At 46.6% G+C, this 23869-nt stretch overlaps 1 protein-coding gene across 1 annotated transcript in view; it reads left to right on the top strand.

Moving 5' to 3' along the window:
- SLC31A2 (solute carrier family 31 member 2) overlaps positions 1-23869 on the top strand; it is a 34256-nt gene that overhangs the window by 4350 nt on the left and 6037 nt on the right. Inside the window, exons 2-3 of the mRNA XM_040322977.1 lie at positions 7331-7397; positions 22383-22647. Of these exons, the coding sequence (XP_040178911.1) occupies positions 7331-7397; positions 22383-22647 (332 nt within the window). The remainder of the gene's footprint in view (positions 1-7330; positions 7398-22382; positions 22648-23869) is intronic.

Below are 23869 nucleotides of genomic sequence, written 5' to 3'. Positions count from 1 at the left end.
AAGGAAGGAAGGGGAAGTAAAAAACAAATCGAGGGCCCTCTTGAGGAGGGGGGTAGTGTATATTATATTGGTCTGTTTTTTCTTTTAAGTTTTGTGTTGTTTTTTTTTATTTGTTTATTCTTGTGTATGTGTTGTAATTTGTCATAATAAAGAAAAGAAGCAATTATAAAAAAAAAAACACCAATAACCATACGTTCTTAAAGCGGGAGTCCACCCGAAATTTTTTTTTTAACCTTAGATTGGGCCTAATTACGGGAAGCAGAATCGGGTGTTTTGGTAAAAATCAATGCAGTACTTACCTTTTTTGAGATAGATGTTCTCCCGCCGCTTCCGGGTCTGGGCATTCCTATTTGATTGACAGCCTTCAGACGGTCGCATACAGCGCGTCACGAGTTGCCGAACGTCGGTGCGGCGCTATATGGCGCCTGCGCACCGACAATTGGCTACTTTCGGAAACTGGTGACGCGCTGTATGCGACGGTCGGAAGGCTGTCAATCAAGTAGGAATGCCCAGTCCCGCAGCCCATACCCGGAAGCGGCGGAGAACATCTATCTCAAAAAAGGTAAGTACTGCATTGATTTTAACCAAAACACCCGATTCTGCTTCCCGTAATTAGGCCCAATCTAAGGTTAAAAATTTGAGTTTTTGGGTGAACCTCCACTTTAATACAAGAAATATGTGCAAGACCTAAAAAGTAAAAAAAATAAATTTTGATTAAATTATTTAACTAAAAAATCCAGTGCAGAAAAATGTGAATCGCAACAATGTGCAGTCCTTCTTCAGTCCCAACTCACAATTTGTGTGTGGTGCAAGATTGCATGTAATTCGCACCGCAGTACAAATCGCATGAGATGGCCGCGCCTTGCGAATACAGACAGTATGGCTGATATCGCATCATATTCGGTCCAAACGCACACATGACCCTTTTTTTTTTTTTGGATGGCATGGGTGTTCACACCTATGCGATCCAATTTTATGTCCGAACTGTCACTTTGCAGTGTGTTATACAAGCTGAAATGGGGGTGTTATTAACATTGTATTGACACTCCCAGCAGTTCACATAGGGCAGCGAGAACTGCTGTGTGAGTCCGCAGTAAATTTGCAGGAATTGCGCGTCGCACACGTGTGAACCGAGCCTCAATAGGATGTCGGCGATTTATATATTTGTGCCGAATACAAAAATAAAGAGTGCAAACTCTGCCACCGTGTGCAATTGGCCACTCCCCTCAATTCTAAAGGTAATGCGCATAAAACTGCTGAAGCAATCTCCATATGGATAACTAGTAAGAAATGCAGCGCTCGCAAATAAGTATAATAAAATAAAATGCAGACATTAAATGCAACAATTCATAAACAATTCGTAAAAGTCCAAAAATGTTAATATATTATGTGCTCCAAAATTAAAGTGCAGTCGTGCTCCAAAACTCCCTCCTGTGTCCCCACTCACCGGATGGAATGGACCCCTAGCTTTTCAGTCTGGGTGTCGTTCAGGCTTTGAGAAGTTGGCCAGGGATGGCTAGATCACATCGGTGCATCAAGAAGATCTCCGTCAGTGGCGGTTCGTCCATAGAGGGCGCTGGAGCGCCGTCCCCTCTGGCTCTCACCGCCACTGAGTCTAATAACATAGATTCATGCATTGCACAAATCTATGTTATTATACCTCCACATAATTCTATATACCCATATGTATTTCCACATGCCTCTCTGCTGGTATGTTTTGAAGTGTGTGACAGATTGTCCTCAGAAAGGACGCATTGGGGTTGTTTGGATCACAGAATGGATCCTTACTCTCCTGTCTTTTAACCACTTCCATACAGGGCACTTACGCACCTTCCTGCCCAAGCCAATTTTCAGCTTTCAGCACTGTCGCACTTTGAATGGCAATTGCGTGGTCGTGCGACGTGGCTCCCAAACAAAATTGGCGCCCTTTTTTCCCCACAAATAGAGCTTTCTTTTGGTGGTATTTGATCACCTCTGCGATTTTTATTTTTTGTTTTTTGCCAACAACTAAAACAAGACTGAAAATTTTGAAAAAAAATTACGTTTTTATTTTTTTCTGTTAATTTTTTTTGTAAATAAGTAAGTTTTCTCTTTCAATTACGGGCACTGATATGGCGGCACTGATGAGATGGCACTGATGGACATCGATGAGGTAGTACTGACGGGCACAGATGAGGTGGCACTGATTGGCGGCGCTGGTATGCGGCACTGATGGGCGGCACTGATGGGCACTCATGGGCGGCACTGATGGCCACTCATGGGCGGCACAGATGGGTGGCACTGATGGATACTTATCAACGGCTCTTCCTGTTTACATCGTGATCAGCCGTGGTTGGACACGGCTGATCACGTGGTAAAGAGCCTCCGCCGGAGGCCCTTTACAGAGATCGGAGATGCAGGGTGTCAGACTGACACCCCGCATCACCGATCGCCGTGCACGGCATGAAATCCTGCAGGACGTCCATGGACGTCCTGTCAGGATTTCAGAACCACTTCCTGGACGTAAATCGGCTATAGGCCGGGCGGGAAATGGTAAAAGGAGGTCCATCTCTTCAATGAAGGACTTCATAGCTTTGTCCATTTCAGTGTTTTCTGGCTTTTTGCCACGCCGCGAGGATCGTGATGTTGGCCTGTCATGACTAACCTGTAGAGAATAATATGCAGATTGAGCCATGCAATGATGCCTTCGTGTACATAAGATAAAGATTACTAATCAATAGTCTGCTTACATTCACGGTTCTTTGCGAAAACCTTGGAGGTGCACTCGAACGTGCTGTCTCATCCGCATCCACAGACTAGACGGCGATCAGCGTTTTTTTTTCGTGACTGCGACATTATGGCGGACACTTCGGACAATTTTGACACATTTTTGGGACAATTGTCATTTTCACAGCAAAAAATGCATTTAAATTGCATTGTTTATTGTGAAAATTACAGTTGCAGTTTGGGAGTTAACCACAGGGGGCGCTGTAGGAGTTAGTGTTCACCTAGTGTGTGTTTACAACTGTAGGGGGGTGTGGCTGTAGGACTGACATCATCGATCGAGTCTCCCTATAATAGGGATCACTCGATCGATGCAGCCGCCACAATGAAGCACGGGGAAGCTCCAGGGAGCGATCGCGACGGAGCGGCTATAAGAGAATAGCCGCGCCGTCGTCCCGGATCGCTCCCCGCGGGAATCAGACCGCCGCATGTAGCGGGGGGGGGGGGGGGGGGGGTCCCGATCAGACCCCCGTCCCGCGGAAAAGCAGGGACGTACAGGTACGCCAATGTGCCTGTACGTGCCATTCTGCCGACGTATATCTACATGCGGCGGTCGGGAAGCGGTTAAAGAACGCCACCTTTTATTAATTTCCAATCCTGTAAACACACATTGAAAAATAAGATTTTAATTAACCACTTGCTTACTGGGCACATAAACCCCCTTCGTGCCCAGACGAAATTTCAGCTTCCGGCACTGCGTCGCTTTAACTGACATTTGTGCGGTCGTGCGACGTGGCTCCCAAACAAAATTGGCGTCCTTTTTTCCCCACAAATAGAGCTTTCTTTTGGTGGTATTTGATTACCTCTGCGTTTTTTATTTTTTGCGCTATAAACAAAAAAAGAGCGACAATTTAAAAAAATATATATATATTTTTTACTTGTTGCTATAATAAATATCCCAATTTTTTTTTATTTTTTATTTTTTTTTTTTCAGTTAAGGCCGATGCGTATTTTTCTACGTATTCTTGTAAAAAAAAAAAAACGCAATAAGCGACTGGTTTGCGCAAAAGTTATAGTGCCTACAAAATAGGGGACAGAATTATGATTTTTTTTTTTTTACTAGTAATGGCGGCGATCTGCGATTTTTATTGGGACTGCGATATTGCGGCGGACATATCGGACACTTTTGACACAAATTTGGGACCATTCAGATTTATACAGCGATCAGTGCTATAAAAATGCACTAATTACTGTATAAATGTGACTGGCAGGGAAGGGGTTAACACTAGGGGGTGAGGAAGGGGTTAAATGTGTATCCTGGGTGTGTTCTAACTATGTGGGGGGAGGGGGGTGACTGGGGGAGGTGACCGATGCTGTGTCCCTATGTACAAGGGACACAGATCGGTCTCCTCTCCTCTGACAGCACGTGGAGCTCTGTGTTTACACACAGAGCTCTACGTCCCTGCTGTGTTACCGACGATCGCGTGTACCCGGCGGACATCGCGGCCGCCAGGTACACGCATCGACTCTTCAGCGATGCGCCCGGACAGTGTTTACCCGCTGCGCGCCCCCAGTGGCGCGCGCGGGTAATGCACAGAAAAAGACGTCCACTCGGCACTTGAGAGCGCGCTGTAGACGTCTTTTGTCTATAGCGCGGATCTCAAGTGGTTAAAGTGGGTAGGAAACAAAATGTAAAACCAATAGGACTCCATAGTCTGTGAAGGAGTCAGCATGCCCTTGCATATTCACAATATTAACCACTTCCCGCTCAAAGACGTCATAATTCTAGCACTCTAAAATTTGTAACTTGTAAAAAAAAAAATAAGCGACGCCTATGGAGAATTTTAAGTACTGACGTTTGGCGCCATTCCATGAGTGTGTGCAATTTTAAAGCGTGACATGTTGGGTATCTATTTACTCGGCGTAACTTCATCTTTCACATTATACAAAAAAATTGGGCTAACTTTACTGTTTTGTTGTTTTTTAATTGACAAAACTTTTTTTTCCCCCAAAAAAGACGTTTGAAAAATTATTGCGCAATAATAAACAACTTTTGTTTGATTTCCTTTTAGATTTGCCTTCAACTATGTAGTGCAAGGCCCTGCCTGACTGCATACAAATAGAATGGGCTAGATTCAGGTAGGGCGACGTAAATTTGTGCGGGCTTAGCGTATGTTATTTACGCTACGCCGCCGCAATTTAGAGAGGCAAGTGCAGTATTCACAAAGCACTTGCTCCGTAAGTTGCGGCGGCGTAGCGTAAATCTGCCGGCGTAAGCGCGCCAAATTCAAATTGTTAAGAGGTGGGCGTGTTTTATGTAAATAAAACGTGACCCCACTTAAGATAGAGAAAATTCCTGGACTGCCGCACTCCTTGAAACAATGTCTTTATTCAGCAAAAAAAAAAAAAACCCACGTAAATGACGTTTCTCACGAACGGCGCATTCGCCGGCCGTGAACGTATCCCAGTGCGCATGCTCCTAATCACGTCGCAAATAGTCAATGCTTTCGACGTGAACGTAATTTCCGCAAAGCCCTATTCGCAAACGACTTACGCAAACGACGCAAAATTTGACGCTGTCCCGACGTCCATACTTAACATTGGATACGCCTCATATAGCAGGAGTAACCTTACGCCGGAAAAAGCCCAACGTAAAGGATGTAAAAAAAATGCGCCAGGGGCACGTACGTTTCTGAATCGGTGTTTCTAGCTCATTTGCATATTCTATGCCGAAATCAACAGAAGCGCCACCTAGCGGCCAGCTTAAATATGCACCCGAAGATACGACGGCGTAGGAGACTTGCGCCGCTCGTATCTTAGCCTAATTTAAGCGTATCTGGTTTCCAGAATACGCTTAAATTTACGACGGGGTAGATTCAGAGTTACGGCGGCGTATCTACTGATACGCCGCCGTAACTGTCTCTGAATCTAGCCCAAAGTGTTTAGGCTTGACCTCGTAGTCTACGGTTTTGGTAAATCTAAAGGGGAAAAATAATCTAAAGAAAATTGTATAGTGTGTGTGTATCCCATTTCCTGTTTATTGTATATGTCACATCAGTGAGATGCCCAACTCCTCTGGGGACAGAACTTATGGAAGTCGGCTACTGGGGTGCAGATTGCTGAACACACAGACGGCATCTGGAAAGTTGACTCAAAAAAATAACAATACTTTAGATCAGGGATGCTCAAACTACGGCCCTCCAGCTGTTGTAGAACTACACATCCCATGAGGCATTGTAACACACTGACATTCAAAGACATGCTGGGAATTGTAGTTCCTGAACAACTGGAGGACCGTAGTTTGAAGACCCATGCCTTAGAGCAGGGGTCTCCAAACTTTTCAAACAAAGGGCCAGTTTATTGTTCTTCAGCCTTTAGGAGGGCCAGATTGTGGCCAGCGGGGGCAGAAAAAAACCCCAGGCCCAGCATTGGTGAGAATACATATGTCCTCATAGTTTGCGATCAGTAGGATAAGGAGTAATGCCTCTATTAGTAGGAGTAATTGTATCTCATCATTGGTATCAGTGGAAGGAAAAGTGCCCCCTTGTTGGAGAATAAAGCCCTGAGGGCCGGATAAAGGCTAGCAAAGGGCCGCATCTGGCCCTCGGGCCACAGTTTGGAGACCCCTGCTTTAGAGAATCCTTCATAACCTTTATTAAATTGTGGAGGAACCCTTGAAATTTTCAGGTCTCGGGGAACCCCTACAAAAGTTTTTTTCATGGTATACTAAGTGATCGGTAAGTTGTAGCCATCCTAATGAAAAAAAATATTCTTGTGGCACGCCTTCTATATTTGACACTCAAAAGGGAAATAATTTATTAACACCACTTTTTTTTCTGTACTATTACTTTTATTAAATTTCTCTCCTGGTCTCCTAATGTAAGGCGGCACCTTTGCCACTGACAACTAATGTAAGGAGGCACCGCTCCCATCAACAACTAACATAAGGGCACACCTCTCACCTGGCCACTGATGCTACATTGGCGACTAGGTGAGAGGTGCCCCCCCCTACATTAGTAGTGCCCGTGGAAGCTGTGCCCCCCCCCCTTACATTGGTAGCAGTCAGGGGAGCTGTGCCCCCCCCCCCTTACGTTGTTGGCGGTCAGGGCAGCTGTGCCCCCCCTTACATTGTTGGCGGTCAGTGGAGCTGTGCCCCCCCTTACATTGTTGGCGGTCAGGGGAGCTGTGCCCCCCCTTACATTGTTGGCGGTCAGGGCAGCTGTGCCCCCCCTTACATTGTTGGCGGTCAGGGCAGCTGTGCCCCCCCTTACATTGTTGGCGGTCAGGGCAGCTGTGCCCCCCCTTACATTGTTGGCGGTCAGGGCAGCTGTGCCCCCCCTTACATTGTTGGCGGTCAGGGCAGCTGTGCCCCCCCTTACATTGTTGGCGGTCAGGGCAGCTGTGCCCCCCCTTACATTGTTGGCGGTCAGGGCAGCTGTGCCCCCCTTACATTGTTGGCGGTCAGGGGAGCTGTGCCCCCCTTACATTGGTAGCAGTCTGGGGAGCTGTCCCCCCCCCCCCCCTTACATTGGTAGCAGTCAGTGGGAAAGTATGCTGTTTTTTGTCCTGCACATTAGTATGTATAGAATTCTGTGTAAAAAAAAATATTTCTCTATTGATTCCACAGATGCATTTCGCTTTCTCGAATGAAGTGACTTTGTTGTTTGATATCTGGACAGTCCGGACTCTAGCAGGTAATGTATATCTCTCAGGTGCCAACTGGACGTCTTTGGACGTCATTTGAAAGCATTACCCGCGCGCGCCACTGGGGGGCACGCAGCGGGTAAACACTGTCCCGGCGCATAGCTGGGGACCCGATGCGTGTGCCTGGCGGCCGCGATGTCCGCCGGGTACACGCGATCGTCGGGAACACAGCAGGGACGTGGAGCTCTGTGTGTAAACACAGAGCTCCACGTGCTGTCAGAGGAGAGGAGACCGATCTGTGTCTCTTGTACATAGGGACACAGCATCGGTCACCTCCCCCAGTCACCCCCCTTCCCCCACACAGTTAGAACACACCCAGGATACACATTTAACCCCTTCCTCACCCCCTAGTGTTAACCCCTTCCCTGCCAGTCACATTTATACAGTAATTAATGCATTTTTATAGCACTGATCGCTGTATAAATGTGAATGGCGCCAAATTTGTGTCAAAAGTGTCCGATACGTCCGTCGCAATATCGCAGTCCCAATAAAAATCGCAGATTGCCGCCATTACTAGTAAAAAACATAATAATAAAAAATTATGTCCCCTATTTTGTAGGCGCTATAACTTTTGCGCAAACCAGTCGCTTATTTCGATATTTTTTTTTTTTTTTTTTTACAAAAATACGTAGAAAAATGCGTATCGGCCTTAACTGAGAAAAAAAATAGTTTTTTTTAAAAAAAATAAATGGGATATTTATTATAGCAACAAGTAAAAAATATATATATTTTTTTTAAATTGTCGCTCTTTTTTTGTTTATAGCGCAAAAAATAAAAACCGCAGAGGTGATCAAATACCACCAAAATAAAGCTCTATTTGTGGGGAAAATTGTCATTTTCGCAATAAACAATGCAATTTAAATGCATTTTTTGCTGTAAAAAATGACAATGGTCCCAAAAATGTGTCAAAATTGTCCGAAGTGTCCGCCATAATGTCGCAGTCACGAAAAAAATCGCTGATCGCCACCATTAGTAAAAAAATTAAAAATTAAAAAAAAAAAAAAAAAATAATAAAAATGCAATAAAACTATCCCCTATTTTGTAAACGCTATAAATTTTGCGCAAACCAATCGATAAACGCTTATTGCGATTTTTTTTTTTTTTTTTACCAAAAATAGGTAGAAGAATACGTATCGGCCTAAACTGAGGAAAAAAATATATTTTACATATGTTTTTGGGGGATATTTATTATAGCAAAAAGTAAAAAATATTGCATTTTTTTCAAAATTGTCGCTCTATTTTTGTTTATAGCGCAAAAAATAAAAACCGCAGAGTTGATCAAATACCACCAAAAAAGGACGCCAATTTTGTTTGGGAGCCACGTCGCACGACCGTGCAAATGTCAGTTAAAGTGACGCAGTGCCGTAAGCTGAAATTTCGCCTGGGCACAAAGGGGGTTTATGTGCCCAGTAAGCAAGTGGTTAAAGGGGTTGTAAATCCCCATGGTTTTTCACCTTAATGCATTCTATGCATTGAGGTAAAAAACTTTCTGTAGTGCTGCAGCCCCCCATTTTACTTGAACGCTGTCATCACCCGGCCGGGAACAAGCACACCAGCTCTAGCCCATGTCTTGTGTCCTAATTGGATAGATTGATAGCAGCGCAGCCATTGGTTCCTGCTGCTGTCAATCAAATCCAATGATGTAGCGCCGGGGGCAAGTCCTGCATTCTGTGTGAATCGACACAGAAGCAGGACTCAGGAGTGCGCCCGCACGGGTGTCCACCTTTAGGAGAGCCTTCTCCAACATGGACACTCGATGTGGGGAGGAGCCACCGGCGCCACTGAGGGACCCCAGAATAAGAGGACCGGGGCCACTCTGTGCAAAATGAACTGTACCACTGTAAGTATGACATGTTATTTAACTATTTAAGGACCGCCTCCTGCACATTTACGTCGGCAGAATGGCACGGCTGGGCACATGCACGTACAGGTACGTCCTGTGCTAGTGCCCAGCCGTGGGTCGTGGGCCTGCGAACCCGATCGCCGCTGGAGTCCCGTGATCGGTCCCCAGAGCTGAAGAACGGGGAGAGCTGCGTGTAAAATACAGCTTCCCCGTTCTTCACTGTGGCGGCTGCATCGATCGTGTGTTCCCTTTTATAGGGAAACACAATCAATGACGTCACACCTACAGCCACACCCCCCTACAGTTGTAAACACACACTAGGTGAAACATAACTCCCAAACTGCAATTGTCATTTTCACAGTAAACAATGCATTTTAAACGCATTTTTGCTGTGAAAATGACAATGGTCCCAAAAATGTGTCAAAAGTGTCCGCCATAATGTCGCAGTCACGACAAAAATTGCTGATCGCCGCCATTAATAGTAGAAAAAAAAATGTAATAAAATGAAATAAAACTATCCCCTATTTTGTAAACGCTATAAATTTTGCGCAAACCAACCGATAAACGCTTATTGCGATTTTTTTTATTTTTATTTTTTTTACCAAAAATAGGTAGAAGAATACGTATCGGCCTAAACTGAGGGGGAAAAAAAGTGTTTTTTATATATTTTTGGGGGATATTTATTATAGCAAAAAGTAAAAAATATTTGCATTTTTTTTCAAAATTGTCGTTCTACTTCTGTTTATATTGCAAAAAATAAAAACCGCAGAGGTGATCAAATAACACCAAAAGAAAGCTCTATTTGTGGGAAAAAAAAGACGCCAATTTTGTTTGGGAGCCACGTCGCACAACTGCGCAATTGTCTGTTAAAGCGACGCAGTACCGAATCGCAAAACCTGGCCTGGGCCTTTAGCTGCCTAAAGGTCCGGGTCTTAAGTGGTTAAAAAAAAAAAAAAAGAGAGTTTACAACCCATTTTAACTGGGTGTATGTAAGCATTTACAATCGCTTTAATCCAGTTCTGAGTACAAACTCTTCTTATAAAAAAAAAAATCATAGTAAATACCTGTCCCGCTACCTCCTCCTCTGAACAACCAGCTGAGGAACCCACCACTTCCTTGTAGGGTCAATCTCCTGGTCCCTCGCTTTGCTCTGTGGTTCCTTCTACCATTTCTTGTGTCACTCCAGGAAACAGCAGTGATGAAGAGGCCGGAAAATCATCCTAAATGCTGACCCTTTTGGCTTCAGTATATTTCAGCATCGTACACACAGGCACTTGGGCTTTAGAATGAAATATTCAAGCGTATTTTCCTGCCCAGGTGCTGCAAACAGTCATCCATAGCAGGAGCGGTTCGTCCATAGAGGGCGCCGGAGCGTCGCCCCCTCTGGCTCTCGCACAGCCACTAAAATATATAGATTCATGCATTGTACGAATCTATATATTTTCGCCGCTGCCGCCCACTATTCAGCTGGCCGGATGTTGAGCGCCAGCCAGCTGAATAACGGCAGCTGGTTGGCTGTGTGTGTACTTTCCGAGTACAGCCCCGAGGCTGTAGTCGGCTTCCTGAATGCTTATTCTCGGGACGTACCGGCGGTGTGTTCCTTGGATAAGACTGACGGGCGTCTCAACCAATCAGGTAATCTGATTCTGGTAATCGGTAACCTGATTGGCTGAAGCGTCATCGAGGGCGGGACGAGGGACATCGAGGGACGATAGAAGCACGGCTGACCCCAGAATGGTACGTGCCAGGGGGGGGCATTTTACAGGTCACAGTGGCAGCATTTTACGGGGCACAGTGGTGACAGTTGCTGGCAGGGCACAGTGGCGACAGTTGCTGGCAGGGCACAGTGGCGACAGTTGCTGGCAGGGCACAGTGGCGACAGTTGCTGGCAGGGCACAGTGGCGACAGTTGCTGGCAGGGCACAGTGGCGACAATTGATGGCATGGCACAGTGGCGACAATTGATGGCAAAGTGGCTGTGTTTGATGGCATGGCACAGTGACTGCGTTTGATGGCATGGCATAGTGGTGACAATTGATGGCACAGTGGCTGCGTTTTGATGGCATGGCACAGTGGCTGCATTTGATGGGCACAGTGAGGCTGCAATTTTTTTTTTCCGTTTGCGCCCCCCCCCCCCCAAAAAAAATTTGATTACCAGCCGCCACTGATCCATAGACCTCAACAGCTGTACACAGGTATAGGCCGATACTTTTAAAAACATGCATGCGTGTGGAACATACAAACCTGGATGAAGACAGTCTGCATAATGTGTGGGTGTGTTTTATACAAGTACCAGCCTATACCCGTGTACAGCCATTGACTTCTGTGGGCAAGGAAATACGCCCCAATTTTACAGTTTATGGCCCCAGGTGCCCATGTGCATGAGAGATTCACCACACAATTCTCTAAGTTGTCATTGTTTGCTGTAGCATTAGCAATTGCCTTCACTGGGTACACATGATCTCTGCAATATTGGGAGGGGTTCACATACTTTTGGTTATTCAGTGTAGGACCATGTAGTTTGTAGAGAGAAGATGCCCCCCTCTATTGTGCCACAATGGAGCTCTGAGTTGTGTGGTCTCTGGTGGCACTGGGTGGGGGATTTATTTATCATTTAGGTTCCATCAGGCACTTTATGGTGTCGGTGATTCAGAGCTGCTTTCATTTAAAATATCTTTTTGCAGAAAATCTCCCATTTCTGCCTCATAGGGAGTTGTGGTGTCACGAGTTTATGTATCACGCCCTCTGAGTGATGGGAGAGGGGACAGTGAACTGAGCTCCGACTTTCATAGAATCGCATTCGGTGGTTGATGGACTCATAAGACCGCATTATTGTTAACACAGACGTAAGATGTCATGAGTTTATGAATCACTTCCTGTGGGTGATGGGAAAGGGAACTGGAGTTATTAAATAAAGGGTTCATAAATTTAGGATTCAATCTAAGCTGTACAAGTGAACAGAATTCTGTCACTGCATGTAATAAAGAATCGCATTTCATTTTTCATGAGCTCTTAAAGGAGAAGTATGGTCAAAGGCCCAGATTCAGGTAGCAATTGCGCCTGCGTAACGAGTTCTCCTGATTCAGAGAACTCGTTACGCCGACTGCAGCCTAAAATCTGCGTGGCATAAGGCTCTTATGCCACGCAGATTTTAGGCTGCATTCTTGCATTGACTAGCGCTAGGGGGCGCTCCCATTGTGGTCAGCGTATAGTATGCAAATTGCACACTTGCGCCGATTCACAATGTTGCGTGCCCCCTGCCTACGCAAGTTACGTCGGTTGCGTACGGCGTCTTTAGCATAAGGCTGCCCATGCTAAAAGCAGGGGCAGCCAATGCTAAAGGATACCCGGCGTTCCCGCGTCGCGACGTTCGAATTTTACGCCGTTTGCGTAAGTGAATTCGTGAATGGCGCTGGACGCCATTCACGTTCACTTTGAAGCAAATGACGTCCTTGCGACGTCATTTGCCGCAATGCACGTCGGGAAAGTTTCCCGACGGAGCATGCGATGTACGCTCGGCGCGGGAGCGCGCCTAATTTAAATGATTCCCGCCCCCGGTGGGATCATTTACATTGCGCGCGCTTACGCCGGGCAATTTTGCCGGCGTGCCCTCGCAATTTACGGAGCTACTGCTCCGTGAATCGAGGGCAGCGCAAAATATTTGCCTGGGCGCAGGGCAATTTCGTTGCCCTGTGCCTCCGCAAATAAAGCGCAAGTCCTACCTGAATCTGGGCCAAAGATATTTCGGCTGTACTTCTCCGATGGATCACAGAAGTAAAGTTTTGTTCTGCACTCCTGTGGCCCATTTTCAGCCGACAGTCGGCTAAAGTTGTCAGCTGACGTTGCAGATCCGGTCCAGGTTCTGAAAACATCCCAACCATATGGTTAAGTTCTGCCCAGAAGCCTGGACTGACAGCCGGCTCAGGCTCTCAACAAGTCACTGAGAGCCTGATCTATCCGCTCCCACCTCTTCCACAGCCCAGCGCTCCACTGAGTGCTGGAGGGGAAGGGTGGAGAGCCCGTGACTAATGCCCTGTACAGACGATCGCTTCGTCTGATGAAATGGACTGTTTTCATCGGACGTACCGATCGTGTGTGGGCCCCATCGTTTTTTTTTTCCCATCGGTGAAAAAAAATAGAACCTGTTTTAAAATTTTCTGATGGTTAAAAAACCGATAGAAAAAAAATGATCGTCTGTGGGGAAATCCATCGGTCAAAAATCCACACATGCTCAGAATCAAGTCGACGCATGCTCGGATGCATTGAACTTCATTTTTCTCTGCACGTCGTAGTGCAGGGCTCGACAAATCCCGGTCGCCAGGTCACCATGGCGACTAGAAATGGCGACTTGGCTATTTTTGGCTATTTTTGTGAAGTCCCCAGCTCTTCCTTGTGTGAGCTGGCGCCATCTGGTGGTGGCCCTTGGTATTACAATTTAAGCATTACAAGTTAAACAGCAATTCTAATGTAATTTTTCACTATTTTCACTGCCATCTTCTTCCCTCCAATTAGAACCCCCAAACATTATATATATTTTTTATCCTAACACCCTAGAGAATAAAATGGCGATCGTTGCAATACTTTCTGTCATGCCGTATTTGCACAGCTGTCTTACAAGCGCACTTTTTTGGGAAAAAATTACTTTTTTTAATTAAAAAAATAAGACAACAGTAAAGTTATCCCCATTTGTTTTATTATTATGAAAGATAATGTTACGCCGAGTAAATTCATACCCAACATGTCACGCTTCAAAATTGCGTCCGCTCGTGGAATGCCGACAAACTTTTACCCTTTAAAATCTTCATAGGCGATTAAAAAAATGTACAGGTTGCATGTTTCGAGTTACAGAGGAGGTCTAGGGCTAGAATTATTGCTCTCGCTCTACCAATCGCGGCGATACCTCACATGTGTAGTTTGAACACCGTTTACATATGCGGGCGCTGCTCACGTATGTGTTCGCTTCTGCGCGCAAGCTCGTTGGGACGTGGGGCGCGTTTTCTGGCTCTTAACTTTTTTAGCTGGCTCCTAGATTCCAAGCAAATTTGTCAAACCCTGTTGTAGTGTTTTACGTCACCGCGTTGGACACGATCGGATTTTTAACTGATGGTGTGTAGGCACGACTGATGAAAGTCAGCTTCATCGGATATCTGATGAAAAAAATCCATCAGACCGATCGTGTGTGTGTGGCATTACAGTCTCCAGCTCTTTGCAGACTGAAAGCTGAGCGATCAGTGGTGTTTTTAATTCCTCAGTTCTTGGTCTTGGGGTCAGCTGGGGAACATCTGCAGTCTTCTCCTCTTCTCTTTTAAGGCTGGATTAAGACCTGCACAGTCTACGATGGGGCATTAGTGCCCGCATGTTATGTCTCCCATTAATATGTGCCATTTAGTCACACATAGAATTTGCCATTTTCAGAATGATCAAAGCTGCATTTACATCAGAGAATTTGAAAGTTGCATGTTTTTTGCTGCGATTTTGTACAGGTCACCAATGTTAAAAAATAAAAACGCCTGTAATCTGCCCCTGATGTCACAATGTAGAGTATAAGATTTCCTATCATCTGTGCCCAGTCTTGCCACACAGAGTTAATCCAGCTCTGAGCAATCCTCTTTTATTGTTCAGTGAAATACAACAGACTTCCAGATAAAAAATAAAGTCCTTGCTTCTGAAAAAAAGTGCACAATTCACATCCCCTCCCCTGTGTTTTGATTAAGGCCAAGTTCACACCTATGCGAATTGAGTGCGGTTTAAACCGCATCTAATTCGCAGGACATTTCAAAATACATTGTTTTCAATGTGGCTGGTTCACATATGTGCGATGCATCCGCACTGCGTATTGCCTCTAAACCGCATGCGGTTTTTATGTCTTGCGGTGCGGCTCAGGTGCGAATTTGGTCCCATTATCTTCTATGGGTTACGCATCTAATTCGCACATGTGTTCAGTTCTCTGCAGGAATTTCTCTCATTCAGCTCAATACAATTCTCCCCCACTCTCCTCTCACCCGGAACTTCTCCCAGGTCTCCAAATTCGCACCTGATCTGCAGCTAAACCGCAGTTGATCTGCAGAACACCCTCTAGAGAAATTTGCAACGACAACGCAGCTCAAAAAAGCAACGCACTAGTGTGATTCCGGCCTTAATGTTTTCAAAATATGGGGCGAGTCACAGTTCAGTGTCATGAGAAAATGCAACAGCCATCAGAATATACATAGAGCTGGAGGGAAGAGGGGAGGGGGATGTGAAGCACTTTTTACAGAAGCTGTGTATGTCTGCAAGCAGTGCACGAGATATGTAAATAACCTGTCACTCAAGCAAGGACTTTGGTTTTTATCTGGAAGTCCGTTTTATTTCCCTGAACAATAAAAGAGGATTGCTCAGAGCTGGATTAACTCTGTGTGGCAAGACTGGGCACAGATGATAGGAAATCTTATTCTCTACATTGTGACATCAAACACTCACATGTGTATAGGTACCATTAAAATGAATGGAATTTTGCTTGTTGGGCATTTTGCGGGTGTTTTACAAGCCTTTTATGAGCTGAAAATGCTCAGGTGTGAATGCAGCCTAAAGTTGTTCTAAAGGCAGAAGGTTTTTACATTTTTAACCACTTAAAGCGGTTCTCCACCCTAAAGTGGAATTCGCGCTGATCGGAACCCTCCCCCCCTCCGGTGTCACATTTGACACCTTTCAGGGGGGAGGGTGGTGCAGATACCTGTCTAAAGACAGGTATTTGCACCCACTTCCGGCCCGGCATTCACGGGCAAAAGACGGGCATTCCGTCACATCCCGTCGCCCCCCCGTTGTGTGCTGGGAACACTCGGCTCCCAGCACACAGCGGGAGCGGCGCAACTCGCGCATGCGCCGTAGGGAACCGGGCAGTGAAGCCGCAGCGCTTCACTTCCTGGTTCCCTCAGCGTGGATGGCGGGGGGAGCAGCAGAGAGACGAGCGACCGCTCGTCCTCTGCTGCGATCGGCGCTGGACTCCAGGACAGGTAAGTGTCCTAATATTAAAAGTCAGCAGCTGCAGTATTTGTATCTGCTGGATTTTAATATTTTTTTCCCATGGCATATCCGCTTTAAGTCCCGGACCATTATGCAGATAAAGGACCTGTCCCCCATTTGCGATTTTTAACTGACAATTGCGCGGTCGTGCCACGTGACTCCCAAACAGTCCTTTTTTTCCCCACAAATAGAGCTTTCTTTTGGTGGTATTTGATCACCTCTGCGGTTTTAATTTTTTTGTGCTATAAACAAAAATAAAGCGACAATTTTGAAAAAAAAACAATATTTTTTAACTTTTTGCTATAAAAAAAAAATCCCCAAAAAACATATAAAAAATATTTTTTCCCTCAGTTTAGGTCGATACCTATTCTTCTACATATTATTCATTAAAATCGCAATAAGCGTTTATTGATTGGTTTGCGCAAAAGTTATAGCATCTACAAAATAGAGAATAGATTTATGGCATTTTTATTAATTATATATATTTTTATATTTATATATTTTTTTTTTATCGGTACTGCGACATTATGGCGGACACTTTTGACACATTTTTGGGACCATTGGCATTTTTATAGCGATCAGTGCTAGAAAAATGCATTGATTACTGTAAAAATTTCACTGGCAGGGAAGGGGTTTACACTTGGGGGCGAGGAAGGGGTTAATTATGTTCCCTCATTGTGTTCTAACTGAAGGGGGGGTGGGACTGACTAGGGGAAATGACAGATCGCTGTTCATACATTGTATGGTGATCAGTCATTTCTCCCCCTGACAGGACCGGGAGCTGTGTGTTTACGCACACAGCTCCTGGTTCTCGCTCTGTAACGAGCGATTGCCCGGCGGTGATAGCGCCCGCCAGGCACTCACATCGGCACCAGGGGCGCCCCTAGTGGCTGCAATGCAAAATCACGTTATATTACGTGATTTCGCGCAGCCGAGCCGACCTGCCGCCGTAAAACTACGGTGGGCTGTCGGCAAGCGGTTAAATATCAATGTTTAGTAACTGAATTGCATAAACAAAATATCTTTGAAAAAACAAACAAAAAAACTTGAACTGAATGTATCGGCTGGGTCCAGATAAACGCGGTCTTTTCATCACAGCGCGTCTTCTCATGATGTTTCAATCGGGTCTCCAGGCCTTGCACCTCTTTGTTGCATTGCTTGCGTTTTGCACACATACCTGCTTTACCCACAGGTAGAGGAACTTCATTCAAATATTTTGGCTCGGATTCTCAGAGGACTTACGACGGCGTAGCACCATGTACGCCGTCGTAAGTCCGAAGCCGAGCCGTCGTATCTATGCGCCTGATTCTTAGAATCAGTTACGCATAGATTTCTATTCAATCTGACTGGCGTAAGTCTCTTACACCGTCGGATCGTAACTGCATTTTTACGCTGGCCGCTAGGGGCCTGTACGCTGATTTACGCGTCGAAATATGTAAATTGGCTAGATACGCAAATTCCCAAACAAACGCGCGGCCGACGCAGTAAAGATACGCCGTTTACGTTAGGCTTTTCCCGGCGTAATGTTGCCCCTGCTATATGGTGGCATAACTGCGGCGTACCAATGTTAAGTACGGCCGTCGTTCCCGCGTCGAAATTTGAAAAAGTTACGTCATTTGCGTAAGTCGTCCGGGAATGGGGCTGGACGTCCTTTACGTTCACGTTGAAACCAATGACGTCCTTGCGGCGTACTTTGGAGCAATGCACACTGGGAAATTCCACGGACGGCGCATGCGCCGTTCGTGAAAAACGTCAATCACGTCGGGTCATTTACATAAAACACACCCCCCTGATCCAAATTTGAATTAATTAGGCGGGCTTACGCCGGCCTATTTACGCTACGCCGCCGCAACTTACGGAGCAAGTGCTTTGAGAATACAGCACTTGCCCGTCTAAGTTGCGGAGGCGTAACGTAAATCGGATACGTTACGCCGCCGCAAAGATACGCCATTCTACGAGAATCTGGCCCTGTATGTTTTACAAACTGCTGCCATTTTGCTCCTCAAGGGAGGAATAAAGCACTTCAAGCAATGTGCAGAAAGATCACAAGGTTTATAAGCTGCTTAGAATGTTTAATTTTTACTGCTTGCCCTTCCTCCTCACATGCATTTCTCTTCAAACAATCATACAGTTTGTAGTGTACGTAGATTTGCAAAACAATGGGATAAAGGAATTAACCTGAACTTTGTCTTATCTCATGGTAACTGTGAAGGCATCAATGCAGTGCATCTCAGCTTGCAGAGCTTGGATTTATTGAATGAGTTTACCAAAAATGTAAATATTGCAGAATATACAGCCTCATGCTACATAACTAAGCTCCATTTCATGCTGAAAAAACTAAATTATTAAGATATTTTTAATAGAAAACTTTCTTTAGATAGATTTTTTTACTCCAAAAGCATTTGATTAAAATAAATTTGATAATTAAAAAAAAATCTGATTTAAAGTGGATGTAAAGCCCCTCTCATCCTTTCTAAACTCCTGCCACAGTGCTGATCTATAAGGATATAGATGCCTCCTGCATGTATCCTTACCTATCAAATATCTTCCCTCTGTCTGTTATAAGAACTGAAAACTGCAGATTCTGTGGGTGGGTCTGTTGTCTGGAGCTCGGTGGGTGGAGTCGTGATGTCAGTAGACTCCCCGCCCACCTCTACATTCCCCTTGTCAACATGCATTTTTTCCTATGTATTCCTTACACTAAATTCTGCTATGATCAGTAATGGAGCTGCACGATCGTCGAGAATCGTTATCGCAAACTTTTTCCCGTTGCAATTCTTGACACAGGGTTTCATGATCTTTTTTTTTTTTTACAGTATAAGTTTTTTATTGTTTTTAAAAGACAAACAACAACACACACATAAACACGACAGTACAGAGAGTGCAAAGGTCACAGTGCAAATGGAGATAATCATACACGTACAGCACAAACATAGCATACTCCTGGCGGGAGGACATACCGGCCACGCCTATGGCGGGATAAACTGCAAGGAGGGAGCTGAGACCAATGAAGGACGGCACCATGAGGCGCCACCCGTCCGCCAATCCCGCCCCGTCACCCCCCCCCTGTTAGGAGGGAAGCGAGGGGGCAGAGGAGGGGAGGGGCACGGCCGGGGGGGGGAGGGGGTCTCACCCACCTCCCCGCCCCCGGGGGCAGAGACATGATAGAGGATGCGATCAGGGGTCTCCAACCGAATCAATCCATTTCGACCAAATGCGTTCGAATTTTGCTGGGCAGTTTCTGCTTTCGTATGTCAACCGGTAAAGGGGAAGGACTTTGCTGATCGTGGCCAGCCAGGAGGACACAGTGGGGAGCTCAGAGCCCCGCCATCGGAGTAGGATCTCCCTTCTGGCATAGAATAGTGCGAAAGTGATGGATAATTTAGTATATCTATCTCCCTCTATCTCACCCAGGTAACTCAGAAGGAAAATTTTTGGATCCTTCACAAGCACCACCCCACAGCGGTCCGAGAGGACCTCCGCCACCTTCCTCCAGTACTCATCTAATTTGGGGCAGGACCAGACCATGTGGATAAATGAGCCTTCGCCCCCCAGACATCTTGTACAGGCCGGGCTCCTAGCGGGGTAGATTTTAGCAAGTCTCTGAGGGGTGTAGTAGGCCCTGTGTAGAAGTTTTAGTTGGATGAACCTGTCTCTGGATGCGATCATGGACGGAAGATAAGAAGAAACACACTCCTCCCAAATCTCCTCGTCCAGATCCGGTATGTCGGCATTCCACTTGGCCAGGGTGCGCGTCATGTCCGTGTCGTAAGCCAACGTGAACCTTAAGTAGAGGGATGAGAGGGGTTTCCCCATAACACCCGAAACCAGGAGGCGCTCGACCGAGTCCGACTCGAGCACCACTGGTTCCGGGAACTGAGCCGCCAAGGCATGTCTCAATTGCGCATATCTAAAACTAAAGGAGGATGGGACTTTATAGGTCTGGCATAGCTCCTGAAAGGGCATCACCACACCATCCGGCATCACATGCCGGAGGGTGAGGACGCCCCGCCGAGCCCAGACTACCGGGTCAGGGACCGTGTTCAGGTGAGGAAGATGCGGGTTACCCCACAACGGGGTGTGCGGGGATACGGTCTGTGGTTTAAGCATTCGAGCTCTAGACGACGTCCATACCCGTATCACCGTCGCCATGGGTTCCGTGACGGAGGGATGAGCCCTGCGCCCTCGGAACACAAGGTTGGAAAGGGCCGCGTAGGACCCTAGTACCGCCGCCTCCAGAGTGACCGCCGGGTTCTGCCGTGGCTGGGAAAACCACCACCGGACCGTTACCAGGACCGCCGCCCAGTAGTAGGCCAGGAAGTTTGGAAGGGCTAACCCGCCCCCGGACAAGGGAAGATAGAGGACACGTTTAGCAACCCGGGGAGGGCTGCCCGCCCAAATGAACGACATCACGATAGCGTCGAGCCGTCGAAAAAAGGACCTCGGGATAATGACTGGGGTCTGGCGGAAGAAATAGAGCAATTTAGGCAGTATCACCATCTTGATGAGATTTCCCCGGCCCACCGGTGTAAGGGGGAGGCTACGCCACGTCGAGCATCTTTTGGTCAGGAGGTCCAGCATTGGAAGGACATTTTTGTCTAAGTAGGATCCGGGTTCGAGTCCCACCCTCACCCCCAGGTAGGTGAAGTCGTCCACCCACCGGAGAGGAGTGCGAGTGTCCACTCGTGGCAGCGATGGATGGAGTGGGAGCAGGACCGACTTGTCCCAATTGATTCGCACCCCCGAAAACCGACCGAACATCTCAAAATGTGACAATGCGTTCTGTAGAGAGGCGGTGGCGTCTGCCAAGTATAGCAGAGCGTCGTCGGCATATAGGGACAATTTTTCCTCCAGGGGACCTACCCTGACCCCCCGGACCCCTGGGTCGCGCCGAATGTGCGCAGCCAGGGGCTCCAGGGCCAGGGCAAACAATGCCGGTGACAACGGGCAGCCCTGCCTGGTCCCCCGCTCCAAGGGGAAGGAGGCAGACAGGGTCCCATTGGTCCGAATGCGCGCCCTGGGGCGGGCATACAGCATCTGTATCCAGGACAGAAAGCGGGGTCCGAACCCGAACCGAGACAACACCGCCCAGAGGTAGCCCCACTCGACCGAGTCGAATGCCTTCTCGGCATCGAGTGAGGCCACCACCCCGGAATCCCCAGGGCCGGCCAGCGCTAGGTGGGTATGGAGACGACGAAGGTTTACGTCCGTTCCCCGGCCCGGCATAAAGCCTGTCTGGTCCGGGTGAACCAGGGCCGTGATCACCGAGTTGAGTCTATTGGCCAGGACCTTAGCAAAAATGTTTGCATCGACATTTAGGAGGGATATGGGGCGATATGATGAACATAGGGCAGGGTCCTTACCGGGCTTAGGGATAACTACGATTATTGCCTCGCTCATCGACTCCGGGTTTCATGATCTTTGACATGAAAATAATTTTCTCTGTCTTTTTAAATGCAATTTTTGTGGAAAAAATTACTTTAATGAATAAAAAAAAAACTAGCCAGCTATAATCGGTAACATCCAGTCAAAATCCAGAAAAGTAACCACATGACTTCAGAAAAGGAGTGCTGGGGGGAATTAAAAAATAATGCCTGTCTCCAGGCTAGTGCATGAGATATGTAAATAACCTGTCACTCACAGCAAGGGGGAAGAACAGACTAAGGTTTTTCTCTGTAAGTCCGTTTTATTTCACTGAACAATAAGAGGATTGCTCAGAGCTGGTTACCTCTGTGTGGCAAGATTGGGCATAGATGATAGGAAATCTTATTCTCTACATTGTAACATCAAAAAATCCACTTTAATAAAATAAAAAAATAAAAACTTTTTTTTTTTTTTTTTTATCATCGATTTTATCGATTTTTATCCACCCTGCCTGAGAAATCCACTTTGCGCTACAAGTGCACTTGCTGTAAATCTTATCATCCAATCACATGCAAGCTAAAATGCAGTTTTTATTTTCCTTGCATGTCCCCCTCAGATCTACAGCGACTGCACTTCCAAGTGCACTTGTAGTGCCAAGTGGATTTTCCTTTAGTGAATAACCCCCCATTGTGTTAGAGAGGGAATGGGTAAAGGGCATCGGTGGCATGTAAGTTTAGACTGAATATCACACTGTGTTGTCTCCTCAGGTCTCGTGCTTTCATGTGTGGTCGTTCTGCTGCTCACTGTCGTCTATGAGATCTCCAAGGTGTTGAAGTCCAATCTTCTATCCCGGGTCCTGCTGACTCTGCCACTAACCCCCGATTCCTCTCTGTCACCGTCGCTGATTTCTGATAGTGAAGCCAATGTTTCTGCAAACTCTGACCCGCTGCTGACACACAGACCCTTGTCTCCTGGGGAGAATGCCGAGCTTCTGGGAACCTTTCCTGTCCGATACTCTTCCTCTAACTGTCGGTAAGTTCCTTATTGTCTTTGTTCTAATGCAGTGGTTCTCAACCTTTCTAGTGCCGTGACCCCTTGATGAAATTTCCCAAGTTGTGGGGACCCCCAACAGTAAAATGATTTACAAAGTGTATAGCACCCAAGCATGTATCTAGCACCGACATGGAATAACCACTTTTGAGGGGCCAACTGGGACGTTTATATATAAATGATATGTGTTGTTCCATATTAATTATTTTCTTGCATAGCCACGTCATGTTGGACTTAAAGCGGAGCCATTTTTTTTTTTAAGTCCAACATGACGTGGCTATGCAAGAAAAAAAATATTATGGAACAAGACATATCATTAAATGGACCAGAAGACGCACAGGACTCGTGTGCAATTTGCTCCAGAGATGGTTGTGAACCGGCTCCATAGAGCGCCGATTAATATCTACCGAAATGCGAATTGGATGCAGGGAAATCCGCATCCAATTTTCAGTGTTGTGAACCCAACCTAAGGGTTGATAGTGTAGCGATAGTGCTCCTAAGGCCCCTTTCAGACGTCCGCTCCGCTCGTCCGTTCATTACAAGTCCGTTTACGGACTTGTAATAAATCCCTATGGGATCGCGTCCGTTAGCGGATGGAGCATCCGCTAACGTCAGCGTCCGTCGGGATCCGCTTTTGCGAACGGAAGAAAACCTATTTTTCTTCCGTCCGGCGGAACGGATCGGATGCAGACGGTCCGTCAGAATCCGATCCCCCATAGGGGAGAGCGGAGCAGAGACAGGGCGGTCTCTGCACAGTGTGCGGGGACCGCCCTATCCGCCGACAGCTCAGCGGGGATTACGGATGATCCCCGCTGAGCTTTGGCGGACACACGGAGCGGACACAAAAACGGTCCGCTCCGTGTGAAAGCACCCTAAATGTGTACTTATCTTGGCTCATTGTTGGGGATCAATTGAGTTCGCCCTGGAGTCTGGAAGTGCTGCACTTCTCTCTTTTGCCGCTAGGTGGCCGGGTACCCGGTGACATTAGACAAGACAAGGGCAAATCAAGGACAGATTAGGAATGAATGGGGTATCTCAGCCAATGGGCAGGGGTTTTCTTAAATCTCTTCAGATCGAAATTTAAATAGATGGGCAGTTTGAGAGTACGCTTAAATATACGACGGCGGGGATTCAGACTTACGATGGCCTATCTACTTATACGCCAGTCGTAAGTCTTAGTGAATCTACCCCTATGTGCGCACGC

This window comes from Rana temporaria, chromosome 9, assembly GCF_905171775.1.
Source record: "Rana temporaria chromosome 9, aRanTem1.1, whole genome shotgun sequence".
Lineage (NCBI taxonomy): Eukaryota > Metazoa > Chordata > Amphibia > Anura > Ranidae > Rana > Rana temporaria.
This window is presented reverse-complemented; position numbering and strand designations above follow the sequence as displayed.